We start from the raw sequence: 18,641 nt of genomic DNA on the forward strand, positions 1-18,641 counted from the left end.
CTAAATAAAAACTTGGTAAATGTGGTAAATAGATATTGCTTTATAAAATCCAATTGCAAAATTAAAAGATCATAAACAAATTTTGAGAAATTGACAAATTTTGATAGATCTGGTTAGTATAAAGTAAGGCCTCATTCAGACGTCTGTTTTTCACGGACATCATCCATTTTTCATCCATGGTTTTCAAGGTTTGAACACGTACCCATTATAGTGTATGGTGCAATTCACATGCCTATGGTTTTTTTGCGCACCGTGTGTTCACAAATAAATTATGGCAGTTTTTGATCAGAATCATTGATCAAAATCACCCACACTAATATACGAGTCTGTGAAAATCACAGACAGCACACGGATGCCATCAGTGTACAGTCCATGCGCTGCCCATGATTAATGGGAACCTGTCATGTCCAATAATGCTATTATCCTGCAGGTATAGGGTTAATCTGTAGGTTAAGGGATCGTTCACACTGGCAAGTAACATCTGATGATTCTGTCATGCGAGATAATCGGATGCTATATATAAATGACCCTCGGATCAAACTCTGCTGCGTGCGTGAGCCGAATGTCTTTTTACTGTGATCCGATTCTCTCGAATTCGAAAATGGGATCACAGGTGCGGAGAAGATGGAGAACTTAAAGGAGTTGTCCACTACTTGGATAACCCCTTCTTGAACTAAATGTTTACTCACGATAAAATAATAAAGCTTATGCTCACCTCCTGTGCTGGCGGCGTTCCAGCGGTGTCAGCACTCACGGTCCCGGAGCTCCCGTGCTCTTGTTGGGACAAGTGACCCCGGCACCCTATCACCTATGCCATCACTGTCTCCACCTACATACGGATTGGATATGAAGAGGAAGTCCGGGCTGCAGCTGATCTCTGACTTGCTCTTCATGTTCAATCCGTACGTAGGGGGAGACAGTGACGCCAGCGCTGATTGGGCGTCGGAGTCACGTGTCCCAACAAGAGCACGGGAGCCCCGTGACAGTGCGTGCTGACACTGCGCCGGCATGGGAGGTGAGTATAGGTTTTTTATTTTATTGGGGCCAAACATTTAGTTCAAGAAGGGGTTGTCCTAGTAGTGGAGTCTGTGAGTTGGCGTATATTGGACTGCACTTGGATGATATCTGAGTGCAGTCTGATGTTTTGCACACACCTATTGACTTGTATGGGTGTGTGCCGTCAGATATATGCAGCATGCAGCAATTTTATTCTTCTGCCGACTCGACATGACAAAATACAGGCTAGTAGGCATGGCTCCGTAGTATAACATTGAAGGGAGTGCTGCCCGATGAAACATTCGATAGCACTGGTTTGAGTTATACACTGGTTACTCTCCAGTGTGAGTGAGCACCAATACCTCCACCTCAATACAGAAAGTGCGGATCCCAGGGGAGAATTACTTTATTCCTCCCAGGAGACGCTCATTATACTGGGTGGAGAGAACATCTTCATTTACACCAAGTAAAACAAATATGTATCTATGCGAAGTGACCGCTACTCTTCAATTCAATCTTCCTCTCCTCCTCCCCTTATGTAGAAGACAGGGTATATGGCCATATCTGCAGGGAGCTTAATGCCGTTTTCTATTAGCCCAACATAATTGTGGTCAGGAGAAAGTTTTCAAAATTGTAAAAGTTGGGACATGATGTTTGAAATTCCCTATAGGACAGTATGATGGCATTCCAACATATCCCGGGCAACACGGTGGCTCAGAGATTAACATTGTTGCTTTGCAGCGCTGGGTTCCTGGGTTCAAATCCCACCAAGGACAACATCTGCAAGGAGTTTGAATGTTCTCACTGTGTTTGCATGGGTTTCCCCTGGGCTCTCTGGTTTCCTCAAAAGACATCTTGATAAGGAGTTTAGATTGTGAGTCCCAATGGGGTTAGTGATGATGGCTGTAAATTTAATGGTGTTATGTACTATAAGTAAAATAAATACATTTTGTCATATCGTATACTAACCATAGAACTATAAAAGTAGTAACAATTTCATAGTCATGGAGAAGCAAATTATAGCTATGTCATTTACTTTATCTTAGAATTATTCATATGGTCCAGTGGAAACAAAACCTGTAGTTTTTTGTTCTATTTCAGACAGTTTTGTTTCAATGATATCTCAGTATACTTTACCAGCTATATCAGGTGAGGATTTACACCAATTTTGATTCCTCTGTAGTCATGTGGCTTTTTCCAAAAAAACATAGATGAAGGAAAACCATTTCATATGATGCACAGAACTCTGATACTGATCAGTAATAAAGTAACATTCTCAAAACACAGGAAATGTTAAAAAGTCTTTTAATAATTGCCATCATTTTACTGACCAATATTTTTTCCATGTTTTTCCATTTTAAGAATCAATGCCGGACTTTCCAATTGACTCAAACAATGGAAAATGCGGAGGAGCTGTGAGTGGTAAGTTTTCATGATTTATTTTAGATGATCATTGCTCTTATTAATTATACTGGGTTCTGAAACACAGAGAACTGCAGTCATCATCACCATGTGGTTACATCTCCCAGCATGCATTCCATGCGCTTCAGCAACTGCTTACCTATTCAGCTATATTCAATTGCTTCTTAAAGATATGGCCACACTCAGTGGCGTAACTAGAGTCTGATGGGCCTCGATGCAAAATTTGAACCTGGTCCCCCCCCCCCACACACACCCATATCTCCCCCACCTCATTCACCGCCGTATGTTGTTCAGGGACATACAAGAGGCCCCCCCTCCTCCATTATGTAGTAATGTCCCCTATTCTGGACTCCTTCCTGGTATATATGTCCCCCATCCTGGGCTCCTTCCTGGTATATATGTCCCCCATCCTGGTATATACAGTGCATATATTTGTATATGTTCCCCATCCTGGTATATACAGTGCATATATTTGTATATGTTCCCCATTCTGGTATATACAGTATATTACAAAAGTGAGTACACCCCTCACATTTTTGTAAATATTTTATTATATCTTTTCATGGGACAACACTGAAGATATGACACTTTTATACAATGTAAAGTAATCAGTGTACAGCTTGTATAACTGTGTGAATTTGGTGTGCCCTCTAAATACCTCAACACACAGCCATTATTGTCTAAACCGCTGGCGGTGGTTGTGATGTAAACACATTGAACGACCGGATGTAAAAACATTGAAAGGAGCAGCAATTCACAGCTCTATTCAATGTGTAGCAGTCACAGTTGGGGACCGAAGAACAACTCCTATTCAAGAGAATTGTAGCTGTTCTGCAGTATATGGTGGTGGCTGCTACACATTGAATGGAGCTGTGCATTGCTACGGCATTCAATGTTGTTACATCCGTGCACCACCAGAGCTGATTGTTGGCATTGGGTGTTGGACACCCACCAGTTTGTGACCGCTCTGCATTGACCAGGCTATAGGCTACAGTAATGAACTGAAACCCTTCTCTTGTTGAATGAATGCCTAGCTAGCTACTACTCTGTAAATATCACTTTAATAAGTTATTGTCAAGTCAGAACACATCAATGGAAAAGATTAAAGAGTAACTAAACTTGTACTGTTCATGGGTCTACTGAATGATCAGTGGGGGTGTCAGGACCCGGACCCCTACCAATCTGCAAGTAATGAAAGTGCCTGCCAAATATAATAATACATATTATTATTATTATTATTAATAAATAATATTATTAGTTACTTTTGAATGGCACTTAAATTGCAGCTCTCACAAATTACTTTGTATAGCAGTATCCCCAATTTCTGCATTTGTATGATGTGCCTTTAGATCGCTGATATATCTCCAAATATATTTAATGATTTACTGAATGGATATTATAGATTTATACAGACCTCCTTAGGGACATTTTATAGAGAGATGCACTATAACGTGTACACTCCAAAATTTGAAGAACACAATTGTGCAAACAGCAATCAGCAATTATGGAAAGACATCATTGATTTGTAAGCTGATAATTACACATGATCTACATGATCAGCTTCTTAATTCAGTTCACATCCCTAAAACAATTCCATACAATGCCCGCCATGTAATCTTGCTCTACTGATCTCATTGTTTTTGATTACCATAATTGGATTTATGACTGAGCTCACATTTCTTGTGAACTGAGCTAGTCTCTAATTAGCCTGAAATACAGAGGTTTTGTAGGGACCTCTTGTATTCAGATAATGAATGTGGTGATACATGAGCCTTGGGCTCTTTTTACGTCCCAAACTCAAGTTTGACTTCAGAAAAAGTTTTAAATACAGTACTTTCCACCTGCACCTTTGATATATCAATGGTGCATAAAATGATCTTCCGGGAGCAGCATGATGAGCAAGTCTAGGATTATGTTTTATTTTTATTTATTTATTAATTTTACAATGTTCACCGGGTTGATTAAAGCAGATTGTTTAGACACTTTTCTTCATTCCCACCTAGAAACTTGACCATTCACCTGATGACTGATAATGTACACTGCAATATGCCTTTTGCTGACAGAGATCTTATTAGGACCTACTGTTGTGCTATTATGGCAGACTTAGGGGCTATTGTTAGGTCCCCAGATGCCATAGCTGCTACCCTGGGGTGGGGGATTAGGTGACAGAGGGACCTCCAGATGATATCAACTGTGGCACAGCTGAAAGGGGGGCCAGGGCTTGGTGCTGTGGGCCGGAATTGAGTTCTCTTCACCCTCAAAACCTCTCTTCTGAACAGGAACATGACATGTGTGTGTTGTACTGTGTGAATCGTTCTGTACTCACTTGTCATTCGGGAGTTCTTGTTACCTCCCCGTCCTTGGGACCAGATATAGCTGCACAAGTAACAGGAGACATTAGGTCCGGTTCAACAGGTTCAGCTTTACTGTGCAATTTGGATACATGCGGTTGCGGCATACAGAATGAGACAGCGTCCCCTCTGGTTGATGTTTTCTTTGCCCAGTCCATTACCAGTTCTTGCCTTCATTCTGCCCAACCCGCCCCCACCTGTACAATCTTCTGTTGGTACCAGGGACTTACCATCCGGCATAACAGCTTCTCTGAGGCCCACCATCTTTCCCTCTTCTTGTGACCTGACCGGCCTCTACCCTTCAGGGGAGACAGGGCCATGGAATCCAATGCCTCTTCTGGGCCCTAGGCCCATGACTGTCCCGGGATCTGCGCAAAACTTAGGATGTGTCCTCATACTGTTTTGGAGACTTGAAACTTCACCGCTGTTGCATCCACTGACCTTGAACCTGTCCCTCCCTGTCACTGTCTGAGACTTCCTAACTTCACCCCTAAAGCAGGAACTGCTTCCCCTTTTTATCCGATCTAACCCCTCCCAATATCTGGGCTATTCCCAAGCTTTTAACTATATTTTACCCTGACTGCTGCTAAATGTATCCCTATGCCTTCCACTGGTTCCCCTATGGACATCCCTCCCCAATACCTGGGGACGGCCTGGAGGTAAAACTTCCAGGAAAATGAAAACACAAACTGGCCATAAGGATAAAAATGCAAATTTCTAAAAAAAAAACACATATCCATAAAACATTAATATACATTACTATACAATTTAACTCTTCTTGACTCGGCGTCTTCTTCTCATCCCCTTACAGAGACTGACAGAGGGAGCTCCTGATAATATTAATTTTGGCATGATCAGGGTTAAATTACCATCATCAGCTATCTCTGATACCAGCCATTGCAAAAAAGTCTCAACTTCAGCATATATTTACATGTATGAGGATTTGCAACGGTATTTCTATACCTGAAAGACAGTTCCATACAGCTGTTTCTGCAGAATGTGCATGGATTTCTGAAAAACACATTCAGACAATGTATATATTACAGTGAAAGATATTTCAGCTACAGATTTGCTGTTTATGGATATATCGTTACGGTGCTTTTAGGGGTTGTCCACTACCAGACTACCAAATGGGCCCAGGGAGGTGAAAAAAAATAAAAAGATTAGCCGATATGAATCACTGAGTATGGAGGTGAGGCATCTGTGCGGGAGGAGAGTATCATTATTTATTTATTTTAAGCTCTCTAGACCCATTAATAATTGGTTTTCCTGTAGTGGACAACTCCTCTAACATACTGTATGCATCTAGGCAGAGTATTTAAAGCAATCTAGTACATTCATGCCATATTGACTGGAGGTGCCATAAATGTTTAGAAGATGCAGATCCCACTAATGGTACCTGCATCTATCTTGAGAATGGAGGCCTGTCACAAGCAGCCGTCAATGGAGAGATGGTTGGAATTTCCATACAGATGAATGAGAAATCTGGCCACTGGTTTACTGACAGTGGCGCACATCTGGACCCCATTCTCAAGATAGATCAGGTCCCATTAGTACCGCATCTACACATTCAATACATTTATAGTGTAAATGTACTAGGTGGACATGGGCGGATAAAACGCATGTTTCTGCATGTTTGCAGTAGTTAAAACAGTTATAGTATCAAAACTACAGAAAGAAGTCCAGTATATGATCCAGCATTAGAATCATGGTGTTATTACTACTTTGTGCTGCCCTTACATCAGGCAAATTGAATTTGATGATGGATTCCCTTTTTTTTTCTAAGTAAAAATGTGATATAGCCAATATCACAGAATTCCTGTAGGACAATATTAAAGAATTCCTGCAGGACAAAAAAGAAGTGCACTTTCATATTATACAGATGGATTTTCCTGGACCTGAGACCTACAATTTTCTGATGGGGTTGAGGAAGTGGTCTGAAATCCAGACCAGCTGAGAACCAAGGTTATATTTTTCTTTCACAGTAAACTTTATTTTTGCCATTATAAAGCCATCTTTGTTCATTCATTTCTACACACTTGTACTTTAAACATTGTAACCATTTTTAGGCATTTGGCATGGACGGTGCACCGTTCTGTGCCCAGATATGTTCTGACCAAATAGCATCTGTCTCCTAGTGTGAAAAATGTCTAACTCTACCAGGACAACTCGGCATGCATCAGCAGGATTCCGGTAAAATAATCCACTCTTACAAAACACTAGTTTTATGCTTTTTCTATTAAGAGAGAATTTGTCTGAGATTCATACTACAGCTTGTGTCTGGGTTAGATGATGTTATTAGGTTGAGGTTATTATTTGGAAGCAATCATTGATTGCCATGCCAATAAAATATGCCTTAGTTAGTACCGTCTATTAACCTCTAGGTGGGGGGAAATAATCAACAAGTGGAACAAAGTTACTAGTAAGCATAAGCGTGTATGGCACACAGCATGAGCTGCCCTACTCTCTAATGAATGCTGAAACCACTGACACACTCACCTCCGGTGCTGGCGGCGTTCCAGCGGTGTCGGCACTGGCTCTCTCGGGCATCGCGTCACATTGGCATCAAGAGGCAGTGAGCGGCCAACCCCAGCTCTGACTTCCTCTTGAAGTCTGTACAGTATGAGCCCCCCACATAGCCTCCTATATACAGTATGAGCCCCCCACATAACCTCCTATATATCGCATGAGCCCCCACATAGCCTCTCTATATACAGTATGAGCCGCCACATAGCTTCCTATATACAGTATGAGCCCCCACATAGGCTCCTATATAAATAAAAATATCCTATACCAATGAAAAAAAACAGCCCCACATACTCACGTCGCTCCCCGGTGACGGCGGATGGATGGCGACCACTGTTTCAGCTCTTTGGCCATCTCGGTTCGCGGTCCAGACTGGAACAGCCAGAGGGCCGGATGTGGCCAGGTCTGCCCTAGATTAATCAATAAAACTGCATTGTTTTTTCACTTGGATCCTTTGAGTGCTGCCTCCATTTTTGCTTATTTTGTATTTTCAGAGGACTTTTTGGGCTACAGGCTTAGGAGACATCACTAACTGAAGACTGCTGCTATTTTTTGGTTTGCAATCTATTTACTTATATAGTTGTATACTGTATTATTACAAATTGTTTGTTTTGCTCTATTTGTCCAGCGCTATGCCCCACCAAAGGCACAAAAGATTGTTTAAAAACAGTCTCTGGGTCTAATTATTATGGGTTTCTTTTTAAGGAGATGGACATATTGCCCAAGTTCCCCCTTGAAGAACAAGTATAATGCTATGTTGTGTAATGTGAAATGTGACATATGTTAAAGGTATAGGGATAGCAGGAGTTAATAGTAGGGATTAGCCCAAAGTGGGAGGGGCTAAGCTGAAAGGAAAGAGACAGTTTCCTGTTGAGATGGGAGATAGGTCCAGGACTGCATAGAGAAGAGACCCAAGGTCTGCTGTGAGCAGTACCACATTTCTTGGGTGTCCCTAGTAGGGACAGGAGACCGGGAGAAAGATAGCGTGATCCGGAGCAGAAATGAGGGAGAGAGACAGAGTGATTTACCAAAGATGAGTCTTGGGAGAGGACGCCTAGCAGTATGGTCCAGAGTTTATAGCTAATAAAGGTAACGGCCTAGAAAGGACGGAGTACGCGAGATAAAAAGAGTGCCCCGGATGGGAGTTCAAGAGTGTTTGCCTCAGAGAGGATAAGTACCGGCAATATAGTTACCTGGAGGGGAGAAAAGACATGGAGTCATGAGTTGAGTACAGAACTCTTACTAGCAGAACTGTAGTGTCAAGCTGGGTTGTGGTGAAGTAGTGAGGAATAGTGAAGACAGAGAACAAGTAAAGAAAGAGAAGAGAAAGATTGAATTTGTGTGTGGAAAATGTTACACATTATGAAGGAAACTCTTCATAAGCTATGTACCCTCTATATACTGTATATAACCCTCCCCATGTTAATGTTCAGTAAAAGGTTTATTTTTAACTGTTGGTCTCCCTGATTCAACTGTCAAACACCTAGTCCTGGCAAACCAGCAACAGCAGTTACATGTGGCCTAAATGGGTGTAGCACCCCCAAAGCATAAGTACACACACCGAACCAGGACCCCCATTTTCAAGTAACGTGTCAGGGCATAAGGGATGAGTACCTCGCCCACGGCTACCACCCTGTGACACGTTACATCATCACAAACTAGCCCATACTGATGATATGTGCCATGATTACAACATGGATTATAATTAAACTAGCTATTGAACCCGTTCTACGCCCGGGTGGCGAGCATTTTTATTGGTATATGGTCTACCGTGCTGGTATGTGCTGCCCCCCTCCTGGTATTTGTGCTGCCCCCATCCTGTCCCCACCATCCTATCCTGGTATGCATGGCACCCCTCATCCCTATCCTGTAATGCATGGCCCCCTCATCCCCAATCCTGGTATGCATGGCACCCCTCATCCCCAATCCTGGTATGCATGGCACCTCTCATCAATAACCTGTAATGCATGGCACCCCTCATCCCTATCCTGGTATGCATGGCACCCTTCACCCCCAATCCTGGAATGCGTGGCACCCCTCACTCCGAATCCTGGTATGCATGGCACCCCTCACCCCCAATCCTGGTATGCATGGCACCCCTCACCCCCAATCCTGGTATGCATGGCACCTCTCACCCCCAATCCTGGTATGCATGGCACCCCTCACTCCCAATCCTGGTATGCATGGCACTCCTCACCCCCAATCCTGGTATGCATGGCACCCCTCACCCCCAATCCTGGTATGCATGACACCCCTCATCCCCAATCCTGGTATGCATGGCACCCTTCACCCCAATCCTGGAATTCATGGCACCCCTCACTCCCAATCTGTTAGAACTCTCCTGTTAGGTTTTTTCTATCTTGCTGGTCACATGACTTTTTTTGCCTATTTAATCCTGCTCCGCCCTCCTGGCCTTGCTGGACTTCATTGTAATTTCTACTCTTAAGTTAGCCTGGTGCTTAGTTACCTTTCTCACTCAGTTTAGCTAGGTCTTCGGACCTTTATGTTCTATGTTGTGTGTTTGTCTTTTCTGCTACAATTTCTGCTAGGAGGTGTCCAACTTTATCCCAGTCCCTAGTTCTTGTAGGGATCCCTCCCTTGCATCTATAGGTCTTCGTACAGACTAGCAGAGGACTTTAGCGGGTCTGATCGCAGGATCAGGTTCCCCGTTACATCGTAGGGATCTAGCTTAGTTCTATTGTAGGGACAGATCTCCTTTCTTTCCTTAGTGCTTGTAGCAGATCATAACAGTAAGTCCAGCCCAAAAATATCTCTAAGGAAAGACTTCCAGTTTCCATCATGGTGTCGGTTCAGGATTTGGCTCAACGCCTGCAGGGACTCTCTCTGGAGGTGGCCGAGTAGCTGTTCTGGAGCACATTTTGTGGAGCCAAAGGTACGTTTGCCTGATTTATTTTTTGGTGATCAAGAAGAATTTTTTTCCTTTAAAAATGTTTGTTTGTTGTATTTTCGTTTGAGACCCAGATCCTCTGGTGATGAATCACAGCGCATAGGGTTCATAATGTCACTTTTGCGCAAAGAACCTCAGGGATGGGCCTTTTCTCTCCAACCTAGTGATCCATGCTTTAGATCAGTGGATAGTTTTTTTTCTGCTTTGGGTTTGTTGTATGATGATCCTGATCATGTCTCATCAGCTGAGACTGAATTGAGACGTTTGAGGCAGGGATCAGGTAATGTGGAAAAATATTGTTCTCACTTCCGTCGGTGGTCTGCCCAGGTGAGGTGGAACGATTCAGCTTTGAAAAGTTTTTTTCTTGCGGGGCTAGGTGAAAGGGTTAAGGATTTGCTGATTGCTTATCCCACACCTGGAAACTTGCAGGAGGCAATGCAATTAGCTATACGGGTGGACAGGAGACTGCGTGCAAGGGTTAATGAGAGTAAATCCTCTGCCATGTCAGCTCCGAGTCTTGAGAGGGTCTGTACTGACTTTGGAGAGCCGATGGAGATTGGGGCGATGGCACCCCGCTCTCAGGAAAAAGACCGCAGATCTTCTGAAGGTTTGTGCTTTTATTGCGGGAAATCTGACCATTTTATTAAGAACTGTGTGCTTCGTATGAACAAAGAAAAAAAAAAGGTCAGTTACGCCCGTATTGCCTGTTTAAATAATAAGGGGGTATTTCTTTCTGCTACTTCTGCTGCTCAGGAAGAATTAATTGAATTTCGGATATTTGTGGATTGTGGTTCTACTCTGAATGTGATTGATGGGGGATTCTTGGAAAAACTTAAATTAAAACCCAAACCTTTGTCATCCCCTATTGCTGTGGTTTCTGTCGATGGCTCCCCCTTGAAGAGTGTTACTCACAAGATCTGTGAATTTCCCCTCACTATTAATGGTATTCACCTAGAAAATTTGGATTTGGTGGTATTAAATAATTTGCCTTCTCCAGTAATTTTGGGGTTATCCTGGTTAAAATTGCACAATCCTGTACTGGATTGGTCTACCAATGAAATTAAGTCCTGGAGCCCTAAGTGTTATGACAAGTGTTGTAACGGACATATTGCTGCGGTGGAATAAGGGGAATTACCTGTACCTATTCAGGATTTTTGGAGAGTTTTTTCTGAGGAGGAGTCACAAATTTTGCCTCCCCATAGAGACTATGATTGTACCATTGAATTTGTCCCTGGAGCGACTCTTCCTAAAAGTCGTTTATTTAATCTTACTATTCCTGAGAGAAAGGCTTTGGAGGAATACATACAGACAAGCTTGGCCGCTGGTCACATTAGGCCTTCCAAGTTTCCTGTGGCTGTTGGATTTTTTTTTTGTTAAAAAAAAGGATGGCGGTTTACGTCCTTGTCTGGATTTTCGTGAGATTAATAAAATTACTGTACGCAATCCTTACCCACTGCCATTGATTCCTGATTTGTTTAACCAGTTAGTGGGGGCCAAGTGGTTCTCTAAAATTGATCTCCTGGGGGCATACAATTTGTTGTGCATGAAGGAGGGTGATGAATGGAAGACTGCTTTTAACACTCCTGTGGGTCATTTTGAGAACCTGGTTATGCCTTTTGGTCTTACCAATGCTCCAGCATTTTTTCAGAATCTTATTAATGACATCCATAGACCTTTGATCGGCAAAAATGTGGTTGTGTATTTGGATGACATTTTGATTTATTCACCGGATCTGGAGTCTCATTGGCGGAGCGTACGTGAGGTATTACAGTTATTAATTGACAATTCGCTTTTTGCTAAGCTGGAGAAATGTGAGTTCGCTGTACAGAGAATTAGTTTTTTGGGCTACATTATTTCCAGAGAGGGCTTTGAGATGGACCCTGTGAAGGTTCAGGCGGTTCAGGAATGGCCTAGGCCTATTGGTTTGAAATTGATACAGAGGTTTTTGGGTTTCGCCAATTATTACAGAAAATTCATTAAAAATGTTTCTATTATTGTCAAACCACTGACCGATCTCAGCAGGAAAGGTGCTAATGCGGTTCAGTGGACTACTGAGGCCATTGAAGCTTTTGTGTTTCTAAAGGAGAGGTTCAGCTCTGCTCCCATCCTTATGCAGCCTGATGTGACTAAGCCATTTTTGGTTGAGGTTGATGCTTCTTCGGTGGGGGTCGGTGCGGTGTTGTCTCAGAAAAACAAGGATGGAGTACATCCCTGTGCTTTTTTTTCAAAAAAAATTTCTGAGACTGAACTTAATTCCGATATTGGTAATCGGGAATTGCTGGCGATTAAACTCGCATTTGAACACTGGCATCATCTCTTGGAAGGTGCGGAATTTCCCATTCAGGTTTTCACTGATCATAAAAATCTGATCTATCTTGAGGCTGCCAAACGCTTGAATGCCCGTCAGGCAAGGTGGGCACTTTTTTTCTCGCGGTTTAATTTTTCCTTTACTTACATCCCGGGTACCAAGAATTTTAAAGCTGATGCTTTGTCTCGCAGCTTTTCTCCCATGGTCGGTGCTGAGGAGGAGGGGAGCATTTTACAAGAAGGTGTTGTGATTGCTGCATTGGACTCCGTTTTGGAAGATGAGATTCTTAAAGCACAGGAGAATGCCCCATCAAACACTCCCCATGGGAGGTTGTTTGTGCCTAGGACCTTTAGGAGAGATTTGTTTGTTGAGTGTCATGAGTCTCGGTTGGCAGGTCATCCAGGAATTTCTGAGACCAAGAGACTTGTGGGTCGCAGTTTTTGGTTGCCTGGATGGCAGAAGGAAGTCATTAAGTGGGTGCATCAATGTACGGTGTGTGCTAGATCTAAGTCTTCACATACTCCTGCAGCGGGGTTGCTTTGCCCTCTGGAGGTTCCTAGTGCACCTTGGACACATCTGGCTATGGACTTTATTACTGACCTTCCCCCCTCTGAGGGTTTCACAGTCATCTGGGTGGTCGTGGACCGTTTTAGCAAGATGTGTCACTTGGTTCCTTTCATCAAACTGCCCTGCGCTAAGACACTCGCTAAGGCCTTTGTCAAGGAAATTGTCAGACTACATGGCGTTCCTACTGACATTGTTTTGGATAGGGGACCTCAGTTCGTGGCTCGTTTTTGGCGTGCTTTTTGTGACAGGTTGGGAGTTCATTTGTCGTTTTCATCCGGATATCATCCTGAGTCTAATGGCCAGACAGAAAGGAAGAATCAGGATGTTGAGCAGTTCTTGCGTTGTTTTGTGGCAGACAATCAGGAGGGGTGGTCTCAGTTTCTGCCACTTGCTGAGTTTGCTCTTAACAACCATACATCCTCTTCTGCTGGTTGTTCGCCTTTTTTTTGTTGTTCTGGGAGACATCCTTCTTTTGGGTCATTCTCCAAATTGGTATCGGCTGTGCCTGAGGAGGAGAGTTTTTCCGGTGATTTGGAGAGAGTTTGGACGGGTGTGCGTGGTAATCTTCAGGAGGCTAACAAAAAATCTAAGAGGTACTTTGATAGGAAACGGCAAGAGGTTTTGTTTGCTATTGGTGACATGGTTTGGTTGTCCTCTAAGAATCTGCGGTTGAGGATTCCATCTAAAAAATTGGGTCCCAAGTTTGTAGGGCCCTTTAAGGTGCTTCAGGTAGTTAACCAATCTGCTGTTAGGTTGGAGGTTCCTACCTCCTGGAAGATTAATCCGGTGTTTCATGTTTCTCTGTTGAAAAGAGCTTATGTGTCGGATGGAGACGCCTCTGCCACAGTTCCTCCGGTGGTGGAAGACGGGGAATACGAAATTTCCCGCATCCTAAATTCTAGACGGTATAGAGGGAGTTTGCAGTATCTCGTCGCTTGGAAGGGTTTCGGACCCGAGGATAACTCATGGGTGAGGGCGGATGATGTTTCTGCTTCCAGACTTGTCAGAGCGTTTCACAAGAGGTTTCCTGATAAGCCTGGGCCTAGGGGATCCGGAGGATCCTCATAGAAGAGGGGGTACTGTTAGAACTCTCCTGTTAAGTTTTTTCTATCTTGCTGGTCACATGACCTTTTTTGCCTATTTAATCCTGCTCCCCCCTCCTGGCCTTGCTGGACTTCATTGTAATTTCTACTCTTAAGTTAGCCTGGTGCTTAGTTACCTTTCTCACTCAGTTTAGCTAGGTCTTCGGACCTTTATGTTCTATGTTGTGTGTTTGTCTTTTCTGCTACAATTTCTGCTAGGAGGTGTCCAACTTTATCCCAGTCCCTAGTTCTTGTAGGGATCCCTCAGTTGCATCTATAGGTCTTCGTACAGACTAGCCGAGGACTTTAGCGGGTATGATCGCAGGATCAGGTTCCCCGTTACATCGTAGGGATCTAGCTTAGTTCTATTGTAGGGACAGATCTCCTTTCTTTCCTTAGTGCTTGTAGCAGATCATAACACAATCCTGGTATGCATGGCACCCCTCATCCCCAATCCTGGCATGCATGGCACCCCTCATCCCCAAGCCTGGTATGCATGGCCCCCCTCACCCCCAATCCTGGTATACATGGCACTCCTCACCCCCAATCCTGGTATGCATGGCACACCTCATCCCCAATCCTGGTATGTATGGCACCCCTCATCCCCAATCCTGGTATGCATGGCACCCTTCATTCCCAATCCCGGTATGCATGGCACCCCTCATCCCCAATCCTGGTATGCATGGCACCCCTCATCCCCAATCCTGGTATGCATGGCACCCCTCATCCCCAATCCTGGTATGCATGGCTCCCTCATCCCCAATCCTGGTATGCATGGCTCCCTCATCCCCAATCCTGGTATGTATGGCACCCCTCATCCCTATCCTGGTATACATGACACTCCTCATCCTCAATCCTGGTATACATGGTACCCCTCATCCCTATCCTGGTATGTATGGTACCCCTCATCCTGGTATTCATGGCACCCCATCCCTCATCCTGGTATGCATGATACCCCTCATCCCAATTCTGGTATGTACAGCCTCCTCATCCCAGAAACCTGGTATGCATGGCACCCAATCCCTCATCCTAGTATGCATGGCACCCCTCATCCTTATCCTGGTATGCATGGTACCCCTCATCCCAATTCTGGTATGTATGGTACCCTTCATCCTGGTATGCATGGCATCCCATCCCTCATCCTGGTATGCATGGCACCCCGCATTCCTTTGTTGGTATGTAAGGTACCCCTCATCTCTATTCTGGTATGCATGACACCCCTCACCCCCCAATCCTGGTATGCATGGCACCTCTCATCAATATCCTGTAATGCATGGCACCCCTCATCCCTATCCTGTAATGCATGGCACACTTCACCCCCAATCCTGGAATGCATGGCACCCCTCACCCCCAATCCTGGTATGCATGGCACCCCTCACCCCCAATCCTGGTATGCATGGCACCTCTCATAAATATCCTGTAATGCATGGCACCCCTCATCCCTATCCTGTAAGGCATGACACCCTTCACCACCAATCCTGGAAGGCATTGCACCCCTCACCCCCAGTCCTGGTATGCATTGCACCCCTCACCCCCAATCCTGGTATGCATGGCACCCCTCACTCCCAATCCTCATATGCATGGCACCCCTCACCCCCAATCCTGGTATGCATGGCACTCCTCACTCCCCAATCCTGGTATGCATGACACCCCTCACCCCCAATCCTGGTATGCATGGCACCCCTCATCCCCAATCCTGGTATGCATGGCACCCCTCATTCCCAATCCTGGTATGCATGGCACCCCTCATCCACAATACTGGTATGCATGGCACCCCTTATCCCCAATCCTGGTATGCATGGCTCCCTCATCCCCAATCCTGGTATGCATGGCTCCCTCATCCCCAATCCTGGTATGCATGGCTCCCTCATCCTCAATCCTGGCATGCATGGCTCCCTCATCCCCCATCCTAGTATGTATGGCACCCCTCATCCCCAATCCTGGTATGCATGGCACCCCTCATCCCCAATCCTGGTATGCATGGCACCTCTCATCCCCAATCCTGGTATGCATGGCACCCCTCATCCCCAATCCTGGTATGCATGACACCCCTCATCCCCAATCCTGGTATGCAGGGCTCCCTCATCCCCAATCCTGGTATGTATGGCACCCCTCATCCCCAATCCTGGTATGCATGGCACCCCTCATCCCCAATCCTGGTATGCATGACAACCCTCATCCCCAATCCTGGTATGCATGGCTCCCTCATCCCTAATCCTGGTATGCATGGCTCCCTCATCCTCAATCCTGGTATGCATGGCTCCCTCATCCCCAATCCTGGTATGTATGGCACCCCTCATCCCCAATCCTGGTATGCATGGCACTCCTCATCCCTATCCTGGTATGCATGACACTCCTCATCCCCAATCCTGGTATACATGGTACACCTCATCCCTATTCTAGTATGCATGGCACCCCTCACCCCCCAATCCTGGTATCCATGGTCCCCTCACCCCCCAATCCTTGTATGCATGGTCCCCTCACCCCCCAATCCTGGTATGCATGGTCCCCTCACCCCCCAATCCTGGTATGCATGGTCCCCTCACCCCTCAATAATGGTATGTGTGGTACTCCTCATCCTGGTATGCATGGTACCCTCACCCCCCAATCCTGGTATGTGTGGTACTCCTCACCCCCCAATCCTGGTATGCATGGTCCACTCACCCCGCAATCCTAGTATGCATGGTCCCCTCACCCTCCAATCCTGGTATGCATGGTCCCCTCACCCCCCAATCAGGGTATGCATGGTCCCCTCGCCCCCCAATCCTGCTATGCATGGCACCCCTCATCCCCAATCCTGGTATGCATGGCTCCCTCATCCCCAATCCTGGTATGCATGGCTCCCTCATCCCCAATCCTGGTATGTATGGCACCCCTCATCCCTATCCTGGTATACATGACACTCCTCATCCTCAATCCTGGTATACATGGTACCCCTCATCCCTATCCTGGTATGTATGGTACCCCTCATCCTGGTATTCATGGCACCCCATCCCTCATCCTGGTATGCATGATACCCCTCATCCCAATTCTGGTATTCACAGCCTCCTCATCCCAGAAACCTGGTATGCATGGCACCCAATCCCTCATCCTAGTATGCATGGCACCCCTCATCCTTATCCTGGAATGCATGGTACCCCTCATCCCAATTCTGGTATGTATGGTACCCTTCATCCTGGTATGCATGGCACCCCATCCCTCATCCTGGTATGCATGGCACCCCGCATTCCTTTGTTGGTATGTAAGGTACCCCTCATCTCTATTCTGGTATGCATGACACCCCTCACCCCCCAATCCTGGTATGCATGGCACCTCTCATCAATATCCTGTAATGCATGGCACCCCTCATCCCTATCCTGTAATGTATGGCACACTTCACCCCCAATCCTGGAATGCATGGCACCCCTCACCCCCAATCCTGGTATGCATGGCACCCCTCACCCCCAATCCTGGTATGCATGGCACCTCTCATCAATATCCTGTAATGCATGGCACCCCTCATCCCTATCCTGTAAGGCATGACACCCTTCACCACCAATCCTGGAAGGCATTGCACCCCTCACCCCCAATCCTGGTATGCATTGCACCCCTCATCCCCAATCCTGGTATGCATGGCACCCCTCACTCCCAATCCTGATATGCATGGCACCCCTCACCCCCAATCCTGGTATGCATGGCACTCTTCACCCCCCAATCCTGGTATGCATGACACCCCTCACCCCCAATCCTGGTATGCATGGCACCCCTCATCCCCAATCCTGGTATGCATGACAACCCTCATCCCCAATCCTGGTATGCATGGCTCCCTCATCCCTAATCCTGGTATGCATGGCTCCCTCATCCTCAAACCTGGTATGCATGGCTCCCTCATCCCCAATCCTGGTATGTATGGCACCCCTCATCCCCAATCCTGGTATGCATGGCACTCCTCATCCCTATCCTGGTATGCATGACACTCCTCATCCCCAATCCTGGTATACATGGTACACCTCATCCCTATTCTGGTAAGCATGGCACCCCTCACCCCCCAATCCTGGTATCCATGGTCCCCTCACCCCCCAATCCTTGTATGCATGGTCCCCTCACCCCCCAATCCTGGTATGCATGGTCCCCTCAACCCCCAATCCTGGTATGCATGGTCCCCTCACCCCCCAATAATGGTATGTGTGGTACTCCTCATCCTGGTATGCATGGTACCCTCACCCCCCAATCCTGGTATGTGTGGTACTCCTCACCCCCCAATCCTGGTATGCATGGTCCACTCACCCCGCAATCCTAGTATGCATGGTCCCCTCACCCTCCAATCCTGGTATGCATGGTCCCCTCACCCCCCAATCAGGGTATGCATGGTCCCCTCACCCCCAAATCCTGGTATGCATAGTTCCCTCACCCCCCAATCCTGGTATGCATTGCTCCCTCATCCCCAATCCTGGTATGTATGGCACCCCACGTCCCAAATCCTGGTATGCATGGCACCCCTC

The 18,641-nt window shown here is 45.8% G+C and overlaps 1 protein-coding gene across 1 annotated transcript in view; it reads left to right on the plus strand.

The window, feature by feature from the left end:
• Positions 1 to 18,641, plus strand: part of FRZB (frizzled related protein) — a 71,342-nt gene that overhangs the window by 15,683 nt on the left and 37,018 nt on the right. The window contains exon 2 of the mRNA XM_073646786.1: positions 2,359 to 2,418. Coding sequence (XP_073502887.1) covers positions 2,359 to 2,418 — 60 coding nt within the window. The remainder of the gene's footprint in view (positions 1 to 2,358; positions 2,419 to 18,641) is intronic.

The sequence above is a fragment of the Phyllobates terribilis genome, unplaced genomic scaffold (genome assembly GCF_046119375.1).
Source record: "Phyllobates terribilis strain yellow unplaced genomic scaffold, ASM4611937v1 Scaffold_9__5_contigs__length_417890890, whole genome shotgun sequence".
Classification (NCBI taxonomy): domain Eukaryota; kingdom Metazoa; phylum Chordata; class Amphibia; order Anura; family Dendrobatidae; genus Phyllobates; species Phyllobates terribilis.